This window comes from Aegilops tauschii, chromosome 1, assembly GCF_002575655.3.
Source record: "Aegilops tauschii subsp. strangulata cultivar AL8/78 chromosome 1, Aet v6.0, whole genome shotgun sequence".
In the NCBI taxonomy this organism is placed as follows: domain Eukaryota; kingdom Viridiplantae; phylum Streptophyta; class Magnoliopsida; order Poales; family Poaceae; genus Aegilops; species Aegilops tauschii.
The window spans coordinates 7458261-7481279 of record NC_053035.3 but is presented as its reverse complement, the minus strand read 5'-3'; the positions used below and the strand labels follow the sequence as shown (position 1 = coordinate 7481279).

Here is a 23019-nt window from a genome sequence, read left to right as displayed (position 1 = left end):
TCGGCATTCAGTGCTCTGCCGACGAGCTCCACTCACTCAGCCGTGGCCCTGGCCTGAGCTGAGCAGCACATGTCGGCAGGCATGCATGCAATCGACTGAATTATTGGACACCCCTGGCCCTGCTGCCATGGCAAGGTGGAATTAATATATCCCACCAACCACCACTAATCTCTACTGTACATCTCTCTCTGGCTATATAAACCCCTGCCTCGTCTTGTAGTTGTATCCACAGTTCCACAACACCTTGGCTTTGCTAGACAAGACAGACTCCAACTCTCCCGTGAAGCGAGCAAGCAGAGAGATGGCGTCCCCAAGTCGCACGGCCGCCACGCCCGCCGTCCTCCTCCTCCTGCTCCTGCTCGTCGCCACAGGTACGTCGACAGCGTGCTTCTTTCTTGCCGGTGAGAAGATGCATGGATAGACGGTGACCGATGCATAATTACTATGGTTCGTACGTGTGCATGCAGAGATGGGGACGACCAAGGTGGTGGAGGCCCGGACGTGCCTGTCGCAGAGCCACAAGTTCAAGGGCACCTGCCTCAGCGACAGCAACTGCGCCGGCGTGTGCCGCACCGAGAACTTCCCCGACGGCGAGTGCAACTCCCACCGCCTCGAGCGCAAGTGCTTCTGCAAGCGGACCTGCTAAGCAAGAAGTCATCCGATGGATGCTACGTATCAGAGCATCCATGCGTGTGCCGGCCAGTTAGATCTGATCGTCCCTGCATTTGTTTCACGTCCGTCAGTAGTTTCTTCGTGTGTTTCGTTTACAATAATGGTTCATCTCCATGCATCCGGAGGTACGCACTTTAGGTGACAATCGGTCGGCGTTTCGGTAGTGTAGTTAGTTCGCCGGCCGCCGTGTGGTGATGTAATATGGTCATGGGATCCCTATGGTCATTGCGTTGTTTCAGCCTTTCAGCATGGACGGACACCCATATGCAATGAATCCGTTCGTGGCTTTAATTTGAAAAATATTTGTGAATTTCCAAAAGTATAGACGAATTGAAAAAAAGTTCTTGCATTTTAAAAATGCTCACAAGTTTAATAACCGAAAGGAAGAAATGAAAACCGACAAAACGAAACATAGACTAAGCGGCCTCAATATGGTCATTGCGTTGTTGGAAATATGGATAGGCTACATGGCTAGTCTATGACAACGATGAAGATAAAGGTTGGCCAATTTTATAAAAGAGTGGAAAGACAACCCATAAAACTATCTCACATATTTAATTTAGTCAAACTCCAATACTTGTTCAGCAGTATAAGTTCGGTCAAACATTAGTAATTGAGCATCGCAATGCATTCAAATTGTAAGTTTTTGCACTGTAGGTTGTATCTTCTATGTATCAGCAGTACAACGCATCAATTATTTATGTGTCTGAAAATCATATGAAATTAAACCATAGGTGTGTATATAGCCCTTCCTCGTGTATATAGCCCTTCCTCTTAATCAGATGTTTCAGTGGTGCAAGTGCAAGCACTTTTCTTTTGTTCTAGCGATGAATTAACCAATGTATTTAATCTGTATGTGAAGATCAAGCAAGTTTTCTATTCACAGGTTAGTGCAAAATAGATCTCTACTTAGGGACATGGAGTATTTGATCCCGAGCTCATATGCTTCCGCATGAACAGTAAAATCGAAAAAATAGTAAAAAATTCTGAATTTTTTTGTGATAAACATTGATGAATGTTCTAACTGCGTGTAAAATTTCAGGTCGAAATGACATTCGTGGAGGTCTGAAAAAAAAAATCGATGCTCCAAAAAGACTTGTTTGTAAATCCACAAGGACTCATTAATTACCTTGGTAACAATGCCTTTTCTCTTTATTGCAGACTACGTCAGTTGTAGTGTTTTCTTTATTGAAAACATGTTTGAGTCTTTAGGCAGCAGCAAAAATGCAAATGCATGTGAATGTAGTTAACCAATTGGTAGGTAGAATTTACATGTTAAAGTAGCACATGATACAAAATGCTTAGGTGTTTGATCAAAACACAAAACATTGAGACTAAGAATCCATATGCTTACGAAGTAGCACACGCTCGGTAGTTTAGTTAGTTTGTCTGCCTCCGTGTTCGTGGCTCTTAAATCTGCGTGGTGATGTAATATGGTCATGGCGTTGCTTCAGGCTTTAAGCATGGATGGGCATCCGTATGCAATGCCTCTGTTGGTGGCTTCAATTTGAAAAATATGTATGAATTTTAAAAAATACTGTATACATGAATTTTAGAAAATGTTCGTGAATTAGAAAAAAATGTTCAGAAATTAAAAAATGCTCATGAATTAAAAAGGAGTATAAAAATAAAAGGAGAAATATTAAAAAAATCTCAAAAAGAAAAGCAGTAAACCAGAAAGTAACAAAGAAAAAAAAAGCAACCGGTTGCAAGGTTCCCATAAAGGGTGAAAGGGAGCCAACATGGGCGAGCCCACTTACCGAACATACCTGATTTGGGAGGGATGTGCGCTTTCTACGAAATGATATTATTTCCCCTAAAAAAATAGAACTGATATTATTCTATTATAAAAAAGAAAACAAAATGTATATTATGTAACGCGTTCCACATCAAATATTATATTCCGCGCATGTATCCCTTGCTTGTAGCGAGTCGGCAATCTGCCTCGTCCAAAGACTTGACCGTCCACATATATAATATATCCAGTACATCACGGGACACTCTTTGGCAAGTTATGGTTCCGGCAAAGCTGAAAGTGTTCTTGTGGAGGTTTGCACGACATTCTCTCCCCACTGAGGATGTACGCAAGCATAGGAACATGTCCACCGGTGACAGCTGCAGTGTGTGTGGTATGCTAGATTTTTGGAGGTATGATCTGATTGAATGCACAATGGCAAGATGTGTGTGGGCACTGGTTGACAATTTGCTGCTAGAACACATGATTGCTACCACTGAACCAATGGCGAGGATTTGGTTATTTTAAATGTTGAATGTGCTATCTCATCACGAGATCACGCGACTAACCTTGTGTGGGCAATTTCAACTGCTAGAGGAAACTCATTCATGAAGGGATCCACCAAAGTCCGCTTTCCACTCATCTTTTTATTACCAGATATCTCAGAGCTGCATCAAATAAAAGAACCCACCCTACAGGCTGGAACACCTTCGGTTCGGAGGAAGCAGACCTGGATCCCCCTCCGGAGGGATTCCTTAAAATTATTGTTGATGCTGGTGTCTCCATACACCACAACATGGGGGGAACGTCATTTATTTGTCGAGATCGAGATTTTGCATATCTGGGCTCTTCAGTCTTGGTTATTCAGGGGATGTTGGACCCCTCACTAGAAGCACTTGCTTGTAGAGAAGCTTTATAATTGGCAGAGGACCTGAATCTACAACGCCTACACATAGCTTCAGATTGCAAAGTGGTAGTGAATGGTATTCAAGGTGGAGCTGGTGGATCCAATGGAGGAATCAATAGGGAGATACAGCAGAGTAGAAGGTCTATTATTTCATGTGATTTTGTTCATGAATTTCAAGCTACTAATCATGAAGCTCATGATAGCTTGGCTGGGTATTTATCTTCCTCGGTAAAGACATATGTGGTTGGGTATGCCCCACGATGATTTTGTAATACCCATGAACATTACAATAGATCAATAATGCCCGGTTGTCTTTGCTCAATTTTCTTTGGCTTGCATGGTCATTGAGAATATTTAGTATACTTCTAGTCATATCTGAACTAATTTATCATGGGTCTGTAGCAGCACACGCTCCTTGCTAGTGTTTGTGTGAAAAAAGAAATCGAAAAGGGGAAAGTTGTACCGGCCTTGCATCTTACGATGAACACAATCATTTTTGTTAATAACAACTGCTGGTCTTTTGGTGCATTATTATTGTTGCGGTTTCAGTAAAAATCAATGCTTCAAAAGAAAAAAGGGACATCGTGGGTTATCCATGTGACTACGGGCTCCCTCCATATGTGTTGTCCTGCATACAATCAGCAAACCACGAATACGCCGACGGGGAAAGCCGTCAGCAAAGGCCTGATCCCCGTCGGCATAGCCTATGCCGGCGGTGGCCGCCGGCACAGGTAGCGTCGGTAAACCTCCAGCACCCATCGGCGTAGCAGAACCGTCGGCATAGAGGAACTATGCCGACGATGGCCGTAGGCATAGTGGGACTTGTGTTGCCACTAGTAGAAAATTGGGCTTTGGTCACAGGGCAATATTCACATTAGTCCCGGTTCAGTCACGAACCGGGACTAATGTGAGCATTGGTCCCGATTCGTGCGGCCAGGGGCCTGCCGGGCCCTTGGTGGCATTGGTCCCGGTTCGTCCGGCCTCTTTGGTCCCGGTTGGTGGGACAAACCGGGACCAATGGGCCTCGCTCCTGTCCCACCACCATTGGTCCCGGTTGGTGGCTTGAACCGGGACCAGAGGGTTGGTCCTAGTTGCGGTCAGAGTTTAGTCCCACCTGGCCACCCGAAGGGCGCTCACACCGGTTTATAAGCCCATCCCTCTCTGCCTTGTTGAGCTCCTCTTAAATTGAAAATAGATGCCCTTATACAGGAAATTTGACCTAAATTCAGAGTAAATTTCTTTGAATTTCATAGAAATTTATTATGAATTTAGGTTGAATTTTCTCTATAGGCGCATCTATGTTCATTTTTTAATAGTAAATAAAATAAATAAACCTTAATAAAATAAATAAAAATAAATAAACCTTAATAAAATAAAATAAAATAAACTATAGTAAATAAAATAAATAAACCTTAATAAAAATAAATAAAAATAGCAGCAGTAAAATAAATAAAAATAGCAGCAGTAAAATAAATAAAAATAGCAGCAGTAAAATAAATAAAAATAAAATAAATAAAGTAAAATACATAAGTAATTCGAAACAAATTGGAATAAAATAAATAAGTTTTTTGTTTTAAGCAGAAACAAAACAAAATAAATAAAGCAAAAGAGAAAACAAAAAGCAGGGAAAAAATTATGCCACCTACTGGGCCACCACAGCCTGAATACGACTTGAAACCCATCCATGGGCCAGGATTCAGGCCCGCAGAAGGCCCAATAGGCCCCACAGGCAAAGGGAACGGTTAGGCCCGAAAGCCTGCAGTTGAGAGGAGCTCGAGAGGGTGGGCGCAGCAGCGCTTATAAACCACTCTCGAGCTCTCTCAACTAGCGAGGTGGGACTAAACTTTTGACGCGGGACAGCACAAGGCCTTTGGTCCCGGTTGGTGCAACCAACCGGGACTAAAGGGGGGCATGCGTACCAGTTCGTGGCACCAACCGGGACCAATGCCCCCCTTTAGTCCCGGTTGGTGCCACGAACCGGGACCAATGAGTTGCCTATATATACCCCATCACCACAGCAGAGCACTCCACAGTGCTCTGTTTTTTCTGGCCGGCGAGGGGAGGGCATTTGGGTGCTCTAGCCCCCTGTGTTCGATGAAATGTCGGAGCCACACTAGTTAATCTTTCTCCTCTCGAAACTCGACCTCCGAGCTCCATTTTCCCCGAGATTTGTCTAGGTTTAGCGGTCCATCACGTCCCGTCCCCGTCTTCACCGCCGTCGATCGCCCGCGCCGATCTCGTCGCCAGCACCACCGTGGTGAGCCTCTTGTTCTTATCTTCTTTCTGAAAGAAAAAAATTCTTACTTTAGATAGATACTAGTCTAATTTTGTTACTTTTATTATTCCTTCTTATTACATAGTGCGATGGTTTTGGTATCCGCCCCCGTCGGCCCTCGTCCTGTCTATGATTCGGATGTGGTATATATTATCTTTTTATAACTATTTGGTTCATTTATTGTTTATGACAACACTAGTAGGAAAAGGGGCTTTTACCCCGGTTTGTAAGGGCCTTTTGTCTCGGTTTTCGAACCGGGACTAAAGGGTCGTTACTAAAGCCCTAACCCTTTAGTCCCGGTTCTTACACGAACCGGGACAGAAGGTCCTCCACGTGGCCGCTGCTGCCAGCCCAGGCAGGGGGGCCATTGGTCCCGGTTGGTGCCACCAACCGGGACCAATAGGCAGGGCCTTTTGTCCCGGTTGGTGCCACCAACCGGGACCAATAGGCAGGGCCTTTTGTCCCGGTTGGTGTCACCAACCGGGACCAATAGGCATCCACGCGTCAGCATTTCAGGGGCTGGGGTTTTTGTTTTTTTTGAAAGGGGGGGGGGGGGGGGTTGGGGGGTTAATTTAGGTGTTTCATATATTGTGTTAGCTAACTAATTAATAGAGAGAAGTGTCCTCTCTTATCTCCGTGCTTGGTCGACGCTACATACTATATACGTATGGAGAGGACTAGACACGCTAGCTAGTAATCAAATGAAGGAAACAGAAGATCGTCATGAACATATGCATACAGAGAGAAGTGATATCGACCACCTCTCCTTCTCCGAGAGATTGGTCGAACAACAAGTTCTCGTATATCTATCCGACACTACCGGCTACATATATACAATAATTATCTCTTACAATACAATCTCCTAATTAAATTGTAAGAACACAGGGTCCACATAGTATTCTCCGTTTTCAGTGATCACGTGGTCAAGGAAGAATGCCGCCAATTCCTCTTGAATTCCTCGCATACGATCTGGTGCTAGGAATTCATCCCGCTTCCGAAACATCTAATTTGAAGAAGGGGGTCAATACATATATATATGAATAAATGAAACTCAACACAAATGATGGTAATAAAATAAAATTGTGAATATTATTGCTTACGCACTTCATATTGTTCTTCAGTGTAGCCCCGCTCACAGGTCGTGTAGCGGATGGACTCGCAAACTTAGTATCCACAGTAATTATTCCCGGTTCCTGCCACAACCACTTTACAAGAAATAGAGGTCAATCAAACTGATAAGCAAGCATGCTAAATGGTATTGATGAAACTAGCGCTTGAATCACTAGGAGATGCGCGGAACATGCTACTATAGTACTTACTTTCGGGTGTTTAAATTGCAGCTTCTTCGGCAGTCCCGGAGCTTTTGTGGTGAATTTTCTCCAAACCCTGCCAGACAAAGAAAACAATTACTTGATATCAGGAAATGAACAAAGTTGCTGATATGATGGATAATGATCGATTTAACTTACTTCTCGAGCATTTGAGTCATGTTCGCATAGTCCTGGGGATCTTTTCGTCTCGAGTCTAAGACGGTTACTACTCCCTGCTCAAGCTTAATCTCTAGGAGAATATAGTGGAAGCTGCGCATGCATGCATAAGTCATCAATTACATTACCATAACCTGGACTAATAAGGGAAACCGAATATGCACAAGACAGTAACACTCACTTGAAGTTGTAAGGAAAGAGTATTATATCTTTGTTTTGATTTAATACCAACGATTGTAGCAAGTTGGCCTCGGCTTCTTTGGGATGTTTTTCAACCGTATATGCATCTATGAGATTTGTGTTAATGAACCCAATATCACCGATTTGTCTTTTCTTCAATTCGGCGATCTTCAATCTGCATAATATAGTGAGGATAATTATAAATACATGCAATGAAAGAATTGACCTATATAGAGAGACTTAATGACAGAAGTAGTACTACTTAGAGACAGTAGCAAGTGATTTTTGTTTTATCGAGGGCCTTTTGATTGTAAAACTGGAAGAAATCCTCAAATGGAACATTCAGCAGTTCAATTCCAACGAGGTCATGCTCCGGCTTAACTCTCAGCGTCAAAGTACTCGTACCATCAGACTCTCTGCAGGTTTTCATGTACCAATCATTTAATCTTCGCATCATCGTTGTTAGAGATCTTTCATCTTTGACGAGAGGCTTCCCGTAATGGTATTTGTGTTCGTTCACCTCCATGATTTCATAATGTACATCGTCGGGCAGGTAATCTCCAAGATTGCTATAACCGGGCACCATCCTCGGATCATTAGCGACGATGTCTTTTGACACCTTGAGCGGGGCGCACGATTGGTTCGCTTGTTCGCCGAGCTGGGCAATTTTTTTCCCAGCTCGTCGTTTTTTTAACCTTTGATCACTGACAGTACTTCCCGACCGCTCCGCTTCGGCATATGTCTTTGCAAGAATGCGCTCATAGTTGCCTCTCGGCGGAGACTTTGGTGGTTTTGTCAGGGCAGCCAGAGTGCGCTTTGCTTTCACCGGATCTACCTTCTCCTCCGGAGGTGGATGTGTCTTTGCTTTCACCCCTTCAAAGAAGTTTGTCACTTCGGCTCGCACGATCTTCCTAATTTCCTCCTCGGTCCTCTCGTATGGTAACTTCTCTGCAGTCTTCAGAGAAGGACCGAATCTGTATTGCCTCAACCATGTACCTTCGCCAAAATAGAACACCGGGATGTATTGTATCTGTCGGTAGAAACTAGTAAAAACTATAATTAAATGCGTACACTATATGGAGTTCAAATGCACATATATAGCGTGTGTGCCCACATGTATATCCGTGACATAGGACTTGGGATGGCCGCCGACGGCACGTACATGGTGCCAAAATAAAATCGTCATGTTCTGTTATTCTATTTTGGCACAGTGATCATTTCATTTTACTTCCAGGCATTGTGTTTTGGTATAGTTAAAATATTTTCTGCATGTAAGTATCACCTAGAAATTCATAAGATCAACTTATTTGATGCTTCACACTTATGCTTCATGTGACACTCCTTTTCTTTCCTGTTGCACCATGACATTGTCGTGTTTCATTTTGTTATGTTGCAATAGAAAATGATCTTCCATTGTTCTCACCGGGGGCTTGCAATTGTCGATGAATCAATGTTCATGGGGTGTAACAAATCCATTTCTCGCAAGCAAACTTGTTTTTCTTAATGAAGTTTCAGCAATATATATTGGAATTGTCTTCAAAAATAAGAGTCCGAATGGATTTGTCTAAACAAGAACAAGCTTGAACTAACACCCCCCCCCCCCCCCCCCCCCCCCTATCTAGGAATTAGGCAGCACAGATGGCGAAGAACCATGTCCTATCTTGGAGCTCTATGTTTCTGGGAAGAATTGACCATTCTCCACCATGGTCCACTAGCAGATACCGAATTGGCTCATTACTACTACTCGCTCAGTTTCTTTTTGGATCTCATATTACCATTTTCACATGTCAAACTTTATAAAGTTTGACCATGGTTGTAACAGAATCAACAATCGCACACACTGGCACATGTATTGAAGATAGGCTACGCAATGAATTAAACTCATACTGCTTGCACCTTGAGATTTTCTTTGAAAGCAGTGAAGTTCTGGTCGAGTTTATTTAAGCTGGCTGTACTGCAAGTACTAATTCTAAGAATGCAAACTGTTACTGTGTTCTGCACGTACCCACGTACTAGTATATACAGAGTTGCACGGCCCAACAGATGAAACTACGTACCTCGATTCAAGGGGTAGGGGGCAACGCCTCTTCCCTGTTGAGAAATCTAAAATGGTGTATTTACCAAACCAATTAACAATTGCTAGACAGAACAACAACAATGGCCGGTGGTCCATCCCTCAGCTCTCCTTCTTCAATGGTGTGTGCCCAGCTATCTGCCGTAATGGAGCCGGTGGCCACATTGTTGCTCTGCAGGCAGCACTCTGCCTCGGCTACCGCCAGGATGTAGAATACAAGTCTGCATTGTGGGTAATGTTCATGGCGAGGCCCATCCAGAAGGTGGCGAGGTTGAGTGTGCGCATCAGATCGCGGCTTGTTGAAGCTGATGGCCCAACCAACGTCCGACACCTCGTGGTAATTGCCGGTGAATTACACCTGAGAAGAAATATAAAGACTCGAGCAGAAAAGCAAAGCGCATTTGATGTGGCCATCAGGTTAAACTGAGTTCCTTTTTGGCTTTATCCATCTTCTATTCAGAATACGTTTTGTTAAGCAATGTGAACTTTGTATCGTAAAAAAGTGTCCTTACAGTTAATATACTAGGAGGGGGGGGAGGGGGGGGGGGGCACGGCCTCCTACCCCTCACTGGGGTGTGATCCTTTGTTCAAACTCAAACGTCTGTACCTAGCCTTGACAAAAACTACTTTTGATGATTGATGTGCCCTATTTTCTCAGTTCAACTGCCATTTGTTGCTTCATGTCAACTATTGTTCAATACTCTTGCCCCAAACGACACAATTCGGGCCTCTAAAACCATTGCTACCACACCGCTTTATTCACTGTTAACAAAACATGAATGCGTTGAGCTAGTTGGTAGGAGAGCGACCTCACCAGGGTAACTATAGGATATAGTACATTATTGCAAGAAGCATAACTATAGACACTGTCAAGGATATTGTAATCAAAAGTGAGAATGTAAAGTTATCTATATTTGTTGGTTACTATAATTAGTTATCTACTAGTTTGATACTCCCGCCATTTTTATATACAGGGCCACAAACTCAAATTATAGGTATCAATATAAAATTTAATACTCCCTCCGTTCCAAAATATAGCGCGCCCGCGCTTTCGAGGTTCAACTTTGACCATAAATTTAACCAACGAGACCGACTGCGGCGGGAGCAAAAATTATATAATTGAAAACTTCTTTTGAATAAGAATTCACCGGTATAATTTTTGCTCCGCCGCAGCCGGTCTCGTTGGTTAACCTTATGGTCAAAGTTGAAACGCAGAAACCGAGGACGCGCTATATTTTGAAACGGAGGGACACCACATGCATGCAAGAAAACTGAGTTGAGGAAGCAGCTAAGTGTCATTATGACTACATGCATGCAAGTATTAAACATGTTGCTAGTATGAAAAAACATCATTAATTTTGCCTCGATTATTGTTGGTGGCCTTGTATAGATGCAAAAAATATATTCCATAGTGGCCTTGTATAAGTAAATGGAGGGAGTAAGCCAAATGTTATGCCCCTTCGATCCAAAATATAAGGTGGATTGGTTTTTCAGAAGTCAAATTTGTGCATCTTTGACCAAGTTTATAGAAAATGTATTAATATCGATAATGTCAAATTTGTATCATTTCGATGCATTATGGAAAGTATTTTCATATTTAACTTATTTCGTATTGCGGATGCTGATATTTTATTTATGATCCTCATCAAACATACATATGTTTAGGAAACGATGGTCAGATTTATTTACTAGTGGGAACAAGCTAGCTAACCTTACTGTCAACAAAACCACTCGATATGATCTCTCCCGTCAGCGTCGTCATCGAGTACTACTGTACGTACTAAACAATAATGTTTCAACCATATGCGGTTGGTCGATCGATTTCTGGTCCATTCCAACAATTTATGATGGGATGGTCCAATGAAACGAGCATGAGAGATTCATAATGATAAAATTCAAATGAATGGATGGATCGATGGGGGATGACATACGTACGTACAAATGGGGAGGGCACTATCGTTTTAACATTGAGTAATACGTACATCGAATGCAGGCTAGCTAGTTGGTGCTAGTAACGATGGGATACTATCGTTTGATCTGTTATTTAGAAATAAAAGCTAGTCAGTTAAACAACCGTACAAATATGAGATAATGTACAGTACTATATATAGAACAACATTTGTTCATTCAGATTTGATTGTGTCATAGTCCTATAACTGGAATTTGGTTTATCGTTGGATGAACCGCATTGCCGATGTTGATCCCAAGAAAAAAACAGTAGTTACAGCTAGTCCATGAATAGTCAGCCATCGCACTGTAAAGATAGGATAGATTCCATCTATGGTTATTGAGGGCCTTCTAAAAGAATCTACTCAATTCTATATATATATATATATCAGGATAGACGCGCCCAAAACAGAGCACACCTACGGAACTACCTAGCGAACCATAGAAGCATGGCCGGCCGGCCGTCCTGCTAAACCCCGCCCATCCTACAACGCCTAGGCAGCCAGCTCTCGACCTCCACCGCAGACGGTGGCCATGGCGAAGCCCCCGGCGCAGGCGGCCCCTGGATCAGCGTACAATCTCGTGGAAACGAAGCCGCCCCTGCCCGCGAAGCTTGGCCCACGCGGCGCGGCGTTGGCGGCAACGAAAATGGCCTCGACGTACGACATGGTGGAGCCAATGAAGTACCTGTACGTAAGCGTGGTGAAGGCGCGCGATTTGCCCACCATGGACGTCACCGGCGCGCTGGACCCGTACGTGGAGGTGAAGCTGGGCAACTTCAAAGGCGTGACCAAGCACCTGGTAAAGAACCACAACCCCGTGTGGCACCAGACGTTCGCCTTCTCCTTCGCCAACCTTCAGTCCAACCAGCTGGAGGTCATCGTCAAGGACAAGGACACGATCCGCGACGACTTCGTAGGCCGCGTCGTGTTGGACGTGTCCGACATCCCCGAGTGCATCCCGCCCGACAGCCCGCTGGCCCCACAGTGGTACAACCTCTCTGACGCCCATGGGGAGAGATTCCACCACGGCCACAGCCTCGGCGAGATCATGCTCGCCGTCTGGATTGGCACCCAGGCCGACGAAGCATTCCCAGAAGCGTACCACTCGGGCGCTCACCCGCTATCGACGGCGGGGCTCACTAACACGCGCTCCAAGGTGTACTACTCCCCGAAGCTCATCTACCTCAAGGTCTCTGTCATCGCGGCCAAGGACCTAATCGGTGCCGAGAATTCAAAAGACCCGCCGGTGAAGCCCACTGTCGCCAAGATCCAGATGGGCAGCCAGATTCGCCGGACGCGGCCAGGGCAGCCACCGGCGAACCCGGTGTGGAACGACGACTTCATGTTGGTGGCCTGCGAGCCGTTTGAGGACCCGCTGGTGGTGACGGTTGAGGAGAAGGTCGCCACCGGGGATGAGCCCATCGGCCGCGTCATCATTCCCGTGGCGTCAAACGTGCCGCGCAACGACCTGGCTAAGTCGGTGCCGTCCAAATGGTTCAACCTGTCGCGTGGGATGACGGTGGAACAGGCGGCGGCGGATGTTACGACGGGGACCAAGCACCGGGAGCATTCCAAGACGTTCGCCAGCAAGATCCACCTCAAGATGAGCCTAGAGACGGCGTACCATGTGCTGGACGAGTCGACGCACTACACCAGCGACCTGCAGCCGGCGGCGAAGAAGCTGCGGAAGAGCGCCATCGGCATGCTCGAGGTGGGCATCCTCAGCGCGCGCGGCCTCGGCGGCAACAAGAACCCCTACTGCGTCGCCAAGTACGGCGCCAAGTGGGTGCGCACACGCACGCTGCTCGGTACCGCGGCACACGCTTGGAACGAGCAGTACATCTGGGAGGTGTTTGACCTCGGCACCGTCATCACCATCGCCGTCTTCAACAACAAAAATCTCGAGGGCCATGGCGACACCAAGGACGAGAGGATCGGCAAGGTGCGCGTCCGCCTCTCGGCGTTGGAGTCAGACCGGGTGTACACGCACTACTACCCGCTCATGGCACTGACCCCGGGTGGGCTGAAGAAGACGGGGGAGCTCCACTTGGCAGTCCGGTTCACTTGCACGGCGTGGGCCAACATGCTGGCACAGTACGGGCGACCGTTGTTGCCCAAGATGCACTACACGAGCCCCATCTCCGTGCTGCAGCTGAACTCCCTACGATTCCTGGCGATGCAGATGGTGGCGACGCGACTAGGCAAAGCGGAGCCGCCGCTGCGGCGGGAGGTGGTGGAGTACATACTAGACGCGGACTCGCACATGTTCAGCCTGCGCCGGAGCAAGGCCAACTTCAACCGCATCATCTCGCTCTTCTCCGGCGCCTTAGCGGCTGGCAAGTGGTTCGACAACATCTGCAAGTGGAAGAACCCGCTGACCACCAGCCTCGTCCACGTCTTGTTCCTCATCCTCGTGTGCTACCCGGAGCTGATCTTGTCGACGGTGTTCCTGTACATATTCCTGATCGGGGTGTGGAACTACCGGCGGCGGCCGCGAAACCCGCCGCACATGGACACGGCGCTGTCGCACGCGGAGCTGGCGCAGCCGGACGAGCTGGACGAGGAGTTCGACACGTTCCCGACGTCTAGGCCGGGCGATGTGGTGCGTATGAGGTACGACCGGCTGAGAAGTGTCGCCGGCAGGGTGCAGACGGTGGTCGGCGACCTGGCCATGCAGGGGGAGCGCGCCCAGTCCCTGCTCAGCTGGCGCGACCCTAGGGCCACTGCTATGTTCATCACGCTCTCCTTCATCATCGCCATCGTGCTCTATGTGACGCCATTTCGGGTGGTGGCCGTCCTCGCCGGCTTGTACATGCTCCGGCACCCCCGGCTCCGGAGCAAGCAGCCGTCGGCGCCCTTCAACTTCTACAGGCGCCTCCCAGCCAAGGGCGATATGCTCCTATGACCATGCCATTGTTTTTCTTGCATGAAGTTTACAATTGTATTAGTATATACGTTCACTACTACACTACTCTATGAGATCACGCGGTGGATATCAATCACTTTCTCTCTTGCCTCCGTTCCAAAATAGATGATCCAACTTTGTACTAACTTGTACCAAAGTTAATACAAAGTTGGGTCATCTATGTTGGAACGGAGGGAGTATAAGAAAGAGGGAACCTATGTAATTAAGGTTGGATGAACCATTCTGACCGGCAGGAAAGGGAAGCTTATGTCATTTTTAGGTGCTCTCTCCGATCCATATCACTTGTCACTCAAACGTATGTATCTAGACGTATTTTAATTCAAGGTACATCCATTTGAGCGACAAGTAATATGGATCGATGGGAGTAACAAAGATAAGTAAAAAACATAGGCGGTGGGAGGAAAAAGATTAAAAATGAAGATAGGAAGAGGGGAACGTACGTAAGATTGCATGAAACGTTATGTGTGACAGAAAGGAGAACCTTACAATCTACTCCCTCCGTTCCTAAATATAATTTTTTTTAGAGATTCCACTATAAACTATATATAAATGTATATAGACATATTTTAGAGTGTAGATTCACTTATTTTGCTCCGTATCTAGTCCGTAGTGAAATATCTAGAAAGACTTATATTTAGGAACGGAGGGAGTATTGTGGTGGTAGTAATGTAGAGAAGGCATGCCAAGGTGAAGTATATATACTACTCACTCCATCTGAAAATACTTTATTCATTTCCTCGATAAATATTTTCGGACGGATGGAGTATTTGTCTTCCTATCTCACACCGGCAATAAGCAAGGTAGCATGCATATCTAGGCAGGGTACGTACGTAGGTGGTTGCAGTGCGTGGTAGACCATCCCCTCGTCGATGGATCCTCACTTTGAATTATGAATCATGCTTGGATGGCCATCGTCTTCTTCGTTACTACGCAGGCAGGACCGTCGAGCGGCATCCATCTCGCTCGTCTCATAAATACCTGGAATGGACCAGAAATTGATCGATCAACCCACCCTTTGTCCAAAGTCGAAACACACACCCACACAGAGTTGAGCATTGCATTTGTAGACAAGGCGGATGTGTAAGAAAGCTACTTACAGCAGGAATTGAACCTAGCTTCGGACATGCAAATTACTGCTACCGTGTACGTGCATGGCATGCATGCCATGCATCGATCAGTGACTAATCGCTCGCCTAGATTTTGTTATTTTAGGGACTCGCTCGTCTTTTTTTGAAAAAGGACGCTTTATTACTTAAAAGGTTTAAGTATTACACCCGGCCTCTGCATAATTAAGATGCACACAGCCGACAAAGTTCTCACGACAAATGAAAATAAAATAGGAAAACGAAATACAAAGAAAAATGTATATCTATATAGCGCCTAAACTGTTGGTGGCCCAATCCTAAGATCATGTTGCCACAATGTCCCGTGGCCTGGGTGTGGCCCGTGGCTGTGAGTGATCGGTCAACCACCCTTTGTCCAAAACACGCACGCTGCACACAGAGTGGGTATTGCATTTGTAGACAAGGATGGCTTTTAAGAAAGCTTACTGGGCCAGACCGGCACGGTGTCGATACAGCAAGAACCGAGCTTCGGGCATTCAAATTGTTGCTACTGCGTACGTGCATGCATGCCATGCATCGGTCAGGTAATTGATCGATCGCGTACATGATTAGCTTATTGGACGGCCAGGCTAAGAATTAGTAGTAACTTGTGGCGCAATTGACTGTAAAAAAAAAAAGGTTCGACCTCAGGAGAAAAGATACAACTCGCAACTGCGCCGCTCTCACGGGCGGTGCAGGTGGAAACCCTAGTGCCGGCACTACCATCTTTCCACCTCCACCTCCCACCTTAGGCTGGTCATAGTGGAAAGTAAATATACTAGTATCATGCATATAGTATTAGTGTATGATACTACATCCATAGTGCATAGTATTATAAAGTAGTATCATAGGTGGTCTCATTTATTGCCATGCATGACACATACTCCCTCCGTTAATCCTAAATATTTGTCTTTCTACAGATTTCAACAAGTGACTACATACGGAGCAAAATGAGTGAATCTACGCTCTAAAATATGTCTATATATATCCGTATGTGGTAGTCCATTTGAAATCTCTAAAAAGACAAATATTTAGGAACGGAGGGAGTAGTAGCATAACATTTATTATGTTATGGTATCTACCTATGTTACCATGACCGTCTCTCTCTTCTTTAATTATCTGCCACATAAGCATGTTTGCGAGTCCCAAGTACATGATACTAGTTATGTTACCCCCACTATGGTCAGCCTTAGCATTGCCGGAGGAGGCCAACAGGCAAAGCCCGTGGGGCAGACGGCGGTGATGGGCCTTCTCCAGTGATTTGCGTTGAGTTTTCGAGGTGTAGGCAATGAAATTCTTTGATCCCAAAATCACGTATTTAAATATGTGGGTCGCCAAGGTTTTGTTGGAAACTACACCATTGTTTCTTTCTTATTATGGGTCAAACTTAAAACGAGGACACTAGCTAGGGAAATAAGGATTAGGCAAGGAACTAGGGAGTAGGGCCTATGCATAACTAACGAACTGCAAACTACACCAACATTTCACTGAAATTTCGTGACTTCCATGTAGGTTTGGCGCTTGTTCATAGCAGAGGAGGTCTTGAGTTGTTTCAGAGGATGTTGCCAGCTGTTTAAGCCCAATCTTGGCCCAGATTGTATCTTTTTTTTAGAAATGGAGGAGGACCTCCGGCCTCTGCATCTGGACGATGCATGCAGCCATTTTATTAATTATTCACACAAGACCTTACAAAGTCATACAACAGTAAGACTCAAGCCACCGTCTAGGCAATAAAAATGTCGCTGCTCCTATCCAATTGATGAAGCGATGCTGATAGTCTAGGCCTAGCACCAAACAGACCTCGCAACCAAACCTAACATCTAAGACCTGAGGTCCCAACCAGGACGCCTGCCGGGTATGGGCACCCACCAGTCCGGCGTGCTCCTCAACCAGGACGCCTGCCGGGTATGAGGCCGCCGCGGCCACCTGCCACCAATCCATCTTCAGGGCTGTACTGCTGCATGAACCTTGCCCGGTCTAGCTGCCGCCGACGCCACCACGATGCCAGACAGCGTCGACCACGTGCGCGAGTCCATCATCGCACATCAGACGCCTAATCTCCAGAGCGCCATGCCATCGAGATGCGACACCATCAATGTGTGTGATGAAGCACCGCTCCTCCTCTTGTCACCTCCAGCCATCACTTGCTCCAAAATGATGCCCCCATGAGGGAAAGCGGTACTAAGAACGCCATCGTCGTCCGATCCGGGAGACCCAGATCTAGGGTTTCCCCCGGAGCATCCCGAGCCTGATGACGCCAGCTGCAACAACGATGCCTCGATAAGGAAACGACATCAAAGACGCCGCCATCGTCCGCCATGACAGTAGTCGCCGCGATTTTCATCGGCAGTTGCGCCACCGGGCGTACGCCACCGGCCTCGCTGGTCCCTTCGACCGTAGCAAACTACAAAACGATGCCCTAAAGAGGGACTACAGCGCAAGAGCACCGCCATCGCTCGATCCCATGGAGATCTAGGGTTTTCCCCGGAGTTGCCCGGTTTGTCAAGGACTCCGTCCAGCTGCCGACGTGTCGCATTTGCCATCGCGCCGACCGTGACCCGGAGACCAAGCTCACGCCTGAGCCCAGATCCGGCCGCGCCGCCGCCGTCCCTGGCGACCGTGGCGCCCCAGATCTTGAAGCCGCCTGCCATGGGGAATGGGATCGCCGGAGCGCCGCCAGCCCCCGTCGTGACGTCCGGCCGCGCGCCACGCTCCGGCCCGCGCCAGATCCTCACGAGCGGGAGGGCACCTAGTCCCCGCCGCCGCCGGCGACGGCAAGGCTTTGCCTGGCCGCGCCCTCGGGCGGCGGTGAGGGAGGAGGAGGATGATAGGTGGAGTCGGGGACGACGGGATCTGGGGGCCTCCCAGCCGCCGCACGGGGGCGACTCGGGAGGACGAGTGGGCAGCCCTTAGTATGATGTGTGGACCCAGACTGTATCTGGTAGTCGGCATCTTAAAAAGATGTGGTTCATCGTTTCTGAAGCTGGGCATATATCACAACCGTTGTGGGTGGCTATTTTATCCCAGTGCATGGCAAGCATGTTATCCCTCGTGTTGTGTTTGTCTCTTAAAGCGATCCATAGGAAGATACGGTGTTTGTGTGGGATAATCTTCTCCCAACTGTATGGAGCTAGGGGGCACTCCTTACCCCGAAAGGTTAGAAGCTTAGCTTTGTCTCCGTTGTGATAGGCACTCTTGCATCATGTTGCTGAGCATGTTCATCAAGGCATCAAACTCTTGTGTTGCAGTGAAGGAGATGTTGGGGTGCAACTGGATATTCCAAAGGCCGTTGCTATGCTGGGACGCGACAGTGCAGAACTTGCGGGTATAGAAGGAGAAGCGGGTTGGGTATACCAGGTAAAGTCGGCCACAGTCCAACCACAGGTCATACCAAAAAGAGGTGCCGCGTCCATCTCAAGTGTTGCATTTAGTTCCTTCCAGGACGAGTTTTAAGGTGGATTTGAGGCAGCGCCAAGTAGTCGTGTCTCCATTGTGAACAGTCCAAGAAATCTCTCTCTGATAGTAACTAGTGGCAAACCATGTATAGCATGGGACCTCTGTATGTTGCAAAACCTTAGCCATGAGCTTACTTACCATGGCCTTAATGTGTGCCCTCAAGTCTCTTATCCCCAAACCCCCAACGTTCTGTGATAGTGTGACTGTATCCCAGGCCACCCTTGCCTTGCCATAGGAATCCCCTAAGAATCTTTTCTAGCTTCTTAAGTGACTCCTCTGGCCATAAAAAGCATCGTATCCCATGTAATAATTCGGTATCGCTGACAGAACGGAGTTGATCAAAGTAAGTTGGCCTCCCCATGACAGGAAGGTGGCGATCCACCCGGACAGCCTCTTGTCGACCTTACAGATCACAGGCATCAGAGAGCCATGGGTAATCTTGTGTATTGAAAGCGGGAGGCCTAGATACATGCAGGGGAAGGACTCAGTCTGGCATTGCAGGAGGGTATATAATAATCAGAGGGGATTTGAGGGATCGAATCGTCGGCCGGGAAGAAGGGGATTGGGGAAGGAAAGGAGGACGTTTTGGGGTTGGGGGTGGGGGGTGCGCGCGCTCGGCTTGTTAGAATACGTAGAATAGAAGAAGTAGTTGTCTGTTTAAATCTGTTTCTATCTCTACCGGTATTCTTTCTTCTCATATAAGTTGTAATCTCTCTCTCGTTGTAATCTGGAAGAATCCTAGCGATATTCCAATCTTGTAAGCCACGGCAAACTTCCTATAAATAGAGATGCGGCCCGAGACAAAGGGTTCAACGCTTCCCACACAATCTCATATGGTCATCAGAGCCCTTCCTCTCGTACATCTAGCTACCCCCTGAGATCGATCTGTTGATCGAGAGAGAACACAGAAACCGACCAAGAGAGAACCATCGAGAGAGAATCCATGGCAGGCACCAACGCCAGCACCGCTGCTTCCACCATCGCCTCCACCTCCACTGCCCTGATCGGCTCCACCATGAGCACCCTGTCCACCCAAAACTCACCCTCCACTTTTGCATCCTCGTCTACCTTCAACAGCAGCACCTCCCTTGGTTCACCTCCATCAGAGAAGCTCACGAGGACGAATTTCCTCCTCTGGAAGGCCACCGTGCTACCCCAAATCAAGGGGGCACAGATGGAACACTTCCTTGAAGCCACAAGCCCGGCGCCCCCTGCTACCATCACCGTCACTAATGACGGGAAGGAGGAGCAGGTCTTCAACTATGCCCGGCCGATCTGGTACGCCCAGCAGCAACAGGTACAAGGATACCTTATGGGATCTCTGTCACGTGAGGTTCTTGCGCAGGCCGCTACTCTTCAGATGCCGGCCGAGGTGTGGAGTGCCATCCACGCCTCTTTTGCTGCCCAGACGCAAGCTCAGATCGTCAACACCCGCATCGCCCTTGCCAACCTGCACAAAGGAAACTTTGGCATGTCCGAGTACCTTGCGAAGATCAAGGCTTTTGCTGATGAGATCGCTTGCACTGGTGATCCTCTCTCTGAAGGGGAGATAACCTCCTATGTGCTCAAAGGGCTGGACATCGATTACAATCCGGTGATTTCAGCCCTGGCTGCACGCGTTGAGCCAGTGACTGTCCAAGAACTCTACAATCAGCTGCTGAGTTTTGAAGCCCGTATGAATCTGCTGCAAGGTACCAATACTCGTCATTCTTCAGTTAATAATCTCACCCGTGGTCGTGGCAATGGAGGCCGAGGCCGCGGTCACCGTGGTCACCAGCAAGGGCGTGGCCGCGGCAACAGCAACAGCAGTGGGCGTGGGGGCGCCAACAACTCTGGCCCACGCCCCTCGGGTGCCTCCTACTCCAACACCAGGCCAAGATGTCAGCTCTGCAAGAAATCAGGGCATGAAGTGAAGGACTGCTGGCATCGTTATGATGAGGATTTCATGCCTGAAGAACGCCACGTCGCTGCTGCAATCAGAGAGCAAGAAGAAGGAGGAGACACCATATGGTATGCTGACTCCGGAGCCACAGATCACGTCACCAGCGAGCTAGAGAAGCTTGCAAACAGAGAAAGATACTATGGCAATGATCAAATAAACACTGCTGCAAGTGGAGGAGGTATGGACATACTTCATATTGGTCAATCATCCATTAACCTCCCTACTTCTAAACGTGGTCTTCTTTTAAAAGATGTGCTTCATGTCCCTCAAGCAAACAAAAATCTTGCTTCCATGTCTCGTTTGACAACCGATAATAATGTTTTCTTTGAAACTCACCCCAACTATTTTTTCATTAAGGATCGGGCAACGAGGGAGCTCCTTCATCGCGGTAGATGCGTTGGCGGCCTATATCCCATTACATCAAGGGTTTTTAGTCGCAAGCGTCGTCATCAAGTCTACTCCATCGTCAAACCATCCTTAGAGAGGTGGCATCAAAGATTAGGACACCCTTCATCCAAAATAGTTGATCAAGTAGTGAATAAAAGCAATCTTCAATTGTCTCGTAGTGAGAATAAAGAGTCAGTTTGTGATGCTTGTCAATGTGCTAAGAGTCACCAAATTCCCTATCCCAAGTCATATAGTGTGTCTCATGCTCCTTTAGAACTAATATTCAGTGATGTATGGGGCCATGCCCGAGATTCTTTTGGACGAAAGAAATATTATGTTAGTTTCATCGATGACTATAGCAAGTTTACTTGGATATACTTGCTCAAGTTCAAATCTGAAGTTTTTACTCTCTTCCAAGAATTCCAAAAACTTGTTGAGCGTCAATTTGACAGGAAAATTCTTACAGTCCAAAGTGACTGGGGAGGAGAGTATGAAAAACTTAACTCCTTCTTCCGAAACATAGGCATTGAACATCATGTTTCTTGTCCACATGCACATCAACAGAACGGGTCAGCCGAGCGTAAACACCGTCATATTGTTGAAGTAGGGCTTTCTCTTCTTGCTCACGCATCCATGCCTCTCAAATATTGGGATGAGGCGTTCATTACTGCCACCTATCTCATCAATCGTTTACCTAGCAAAGTCATTGGGTACACTACTCCTCTAGAACGATTGTTCCACCAAAAACCTGATTATAATTCCCTCAAAGTCTTCGGATGTGCATGTTATCCCAATCTTTCGTCCATACAATCATCACAAACTTGTGTTTCGCTCTACTCAATGTGTGTTTATCGGCTATAGTAATCTTCATAAAGGCTACAAGTGTCTAGAAATCTCAACTGGACGTATCTATATATCTCGGGATGTCCTCTTCGATGAAAATATCTTTACTTTTGCCAAGTTGCATCCCAATGCGGGAGCACTTCTTCGTGCAGAAATCTCTCTCTTATCTGATCCTTTGACACATCCTGATCATGGGGGAGAGTTAATAGAAAATGATCAAGTGACTAGTCCAGGAGAAAATATGGATACTAATAAAAAAATGCAAAGGTTTGCTGTGATTTTATGTGTGCAGAAAAGGACAGAGAAAGCAGCAGCGGATCCCAGGTCGATTCCCTGTCCAGGAGGGGCGCGCGATCCGATGTTGATCCTGGACGTGCAGCGCCGAGTGGCAGGGCCAGCACGGAGCCCGTGGCCGACCGCAGCCCCAGTACAGAGCCCACAGGGCCGGATGGTGTGGAGCGCAGCCGTTCCCCACGCGCCACATGGGAGCAGGCCGAGCCAGTGGCCGACAGCCCGACCGCCGAAGGGCCCGCCAACAGTGCGCCGGCCCGCACGCCTGACCGCGGGTCTCCAGGAGGTGCCACGCGGAGCCCTCTGCCTGGTGCGCCGGATGCGAGACGGATCTTGCTGGAAGTCTCGGATCAAGAGCCGTCAAGCACAGAAATAGAGGCAGATTTGTTGGGATCTTCTGCGGATGATTCTGGTGCTACAGAAATTGGTACTACTCCTTCACACATGACATCTGAAATTCCTCAGCGCAATACCAGATCAAAATCTGGAGTGTTTAAACCCAAGGAGTACAAAGATGGTATAGTAAGGTATGATCTTCATAAACGTGCTTTTCTTGCTAGTACTGGGGAACCCACTCATTTAACTGAAGCTCTTGCTCATAAAGAATGGAGAAGGGCTATGGATAATGAGTATCAAGCACTCATGAAAAATAAAACATGGCACCTAGTTCCACCAGAAAAAGGAAAGAATGTGATTGACTGCAAGTGGGTCTATAAAATCAAAAGAAAGTCTGGTGGAAGTATAGATAGATACAAGGCTAGATTAGTTGCAAAAGGTTTTAAGCAAAGGTTT

General features: G+C 47.2%; 2 protein-coding genes and 1 non-coding gene across 3 annotated transcripts; all 3 read left to right on the top strand.

The window, feature by feature from the left end:
- The first annotated feature begins 207 nt into the window (after positions 1-207).
- Positions 208-982, top strand: LOC109757808 (defensin Tk-AMP-D2). Its single transcript, XM_020316641.2, has 2 exons — positions 208-371; positions 468-982. Exons 1-2 carry the CDS (start codon positions 302-304, stop codon positions 644-646), a joined length of 249 nt encoding a protein of 82 aa, XP_020172230.1. The 5' UTR covers positions 208-301; the 3' UTR covers positions 647-982.
- Positions 983-11693: 10711 nt separating this feature from the next.
- Positions 11694-14460, top strand: LOC109757814 (multiple C2 domain and transmembrane region protein 6). Its single transcript, XM_020316648.4, has one exon. It carries the CDS (start codon positions 11812-11814, stop codon positions 14182-14184), a length of 2373 nt encoding a protein of 790 aa, XP_020172237.1. The 5' UTR covers positions 11694-11811; the 3' UTR covers positions 14185-14460.
- Positions 14461-20295: 5835 nt separating this feature from the next.
- On the top strand, positions 20296-20434 carry LOC120973011 (small nucleolar RNA Z247). The gene has a single exon (XR_005767139.1). It is a non-coding gene; the product is annotated as a small nucleolar RNA Z247 (small nucleolar RNA).
- The last annotated feature ends 2585 nt before the right edge of the window (positions 20435-23019 follow it).

Excerpts from the sequence above, each read along its gene's own strand:
- LOC109757814 (XM_020316648.4), top strand. The coding sequence starts at position 11,812 with ATGGCGAAGCCCCCGGCGCAGGCGGCCCCTGGATCAGCGTACAATCTC.
- LOC109757808 (XM_020316641.2), top strand. The coding sequence starts at position 302 with ATGGCGTCCCCAAGTCGCACGGCCGCCACGCCCGCCGTCCTCCTCCTC. Across the intron at positions 372-467 it reads GCTCCTGCTCGTCGCCACAG|AGATGGGGACGACCAAGGTG; the intron begins GTACGTCGACAG and ends GTGTGCATGCAG.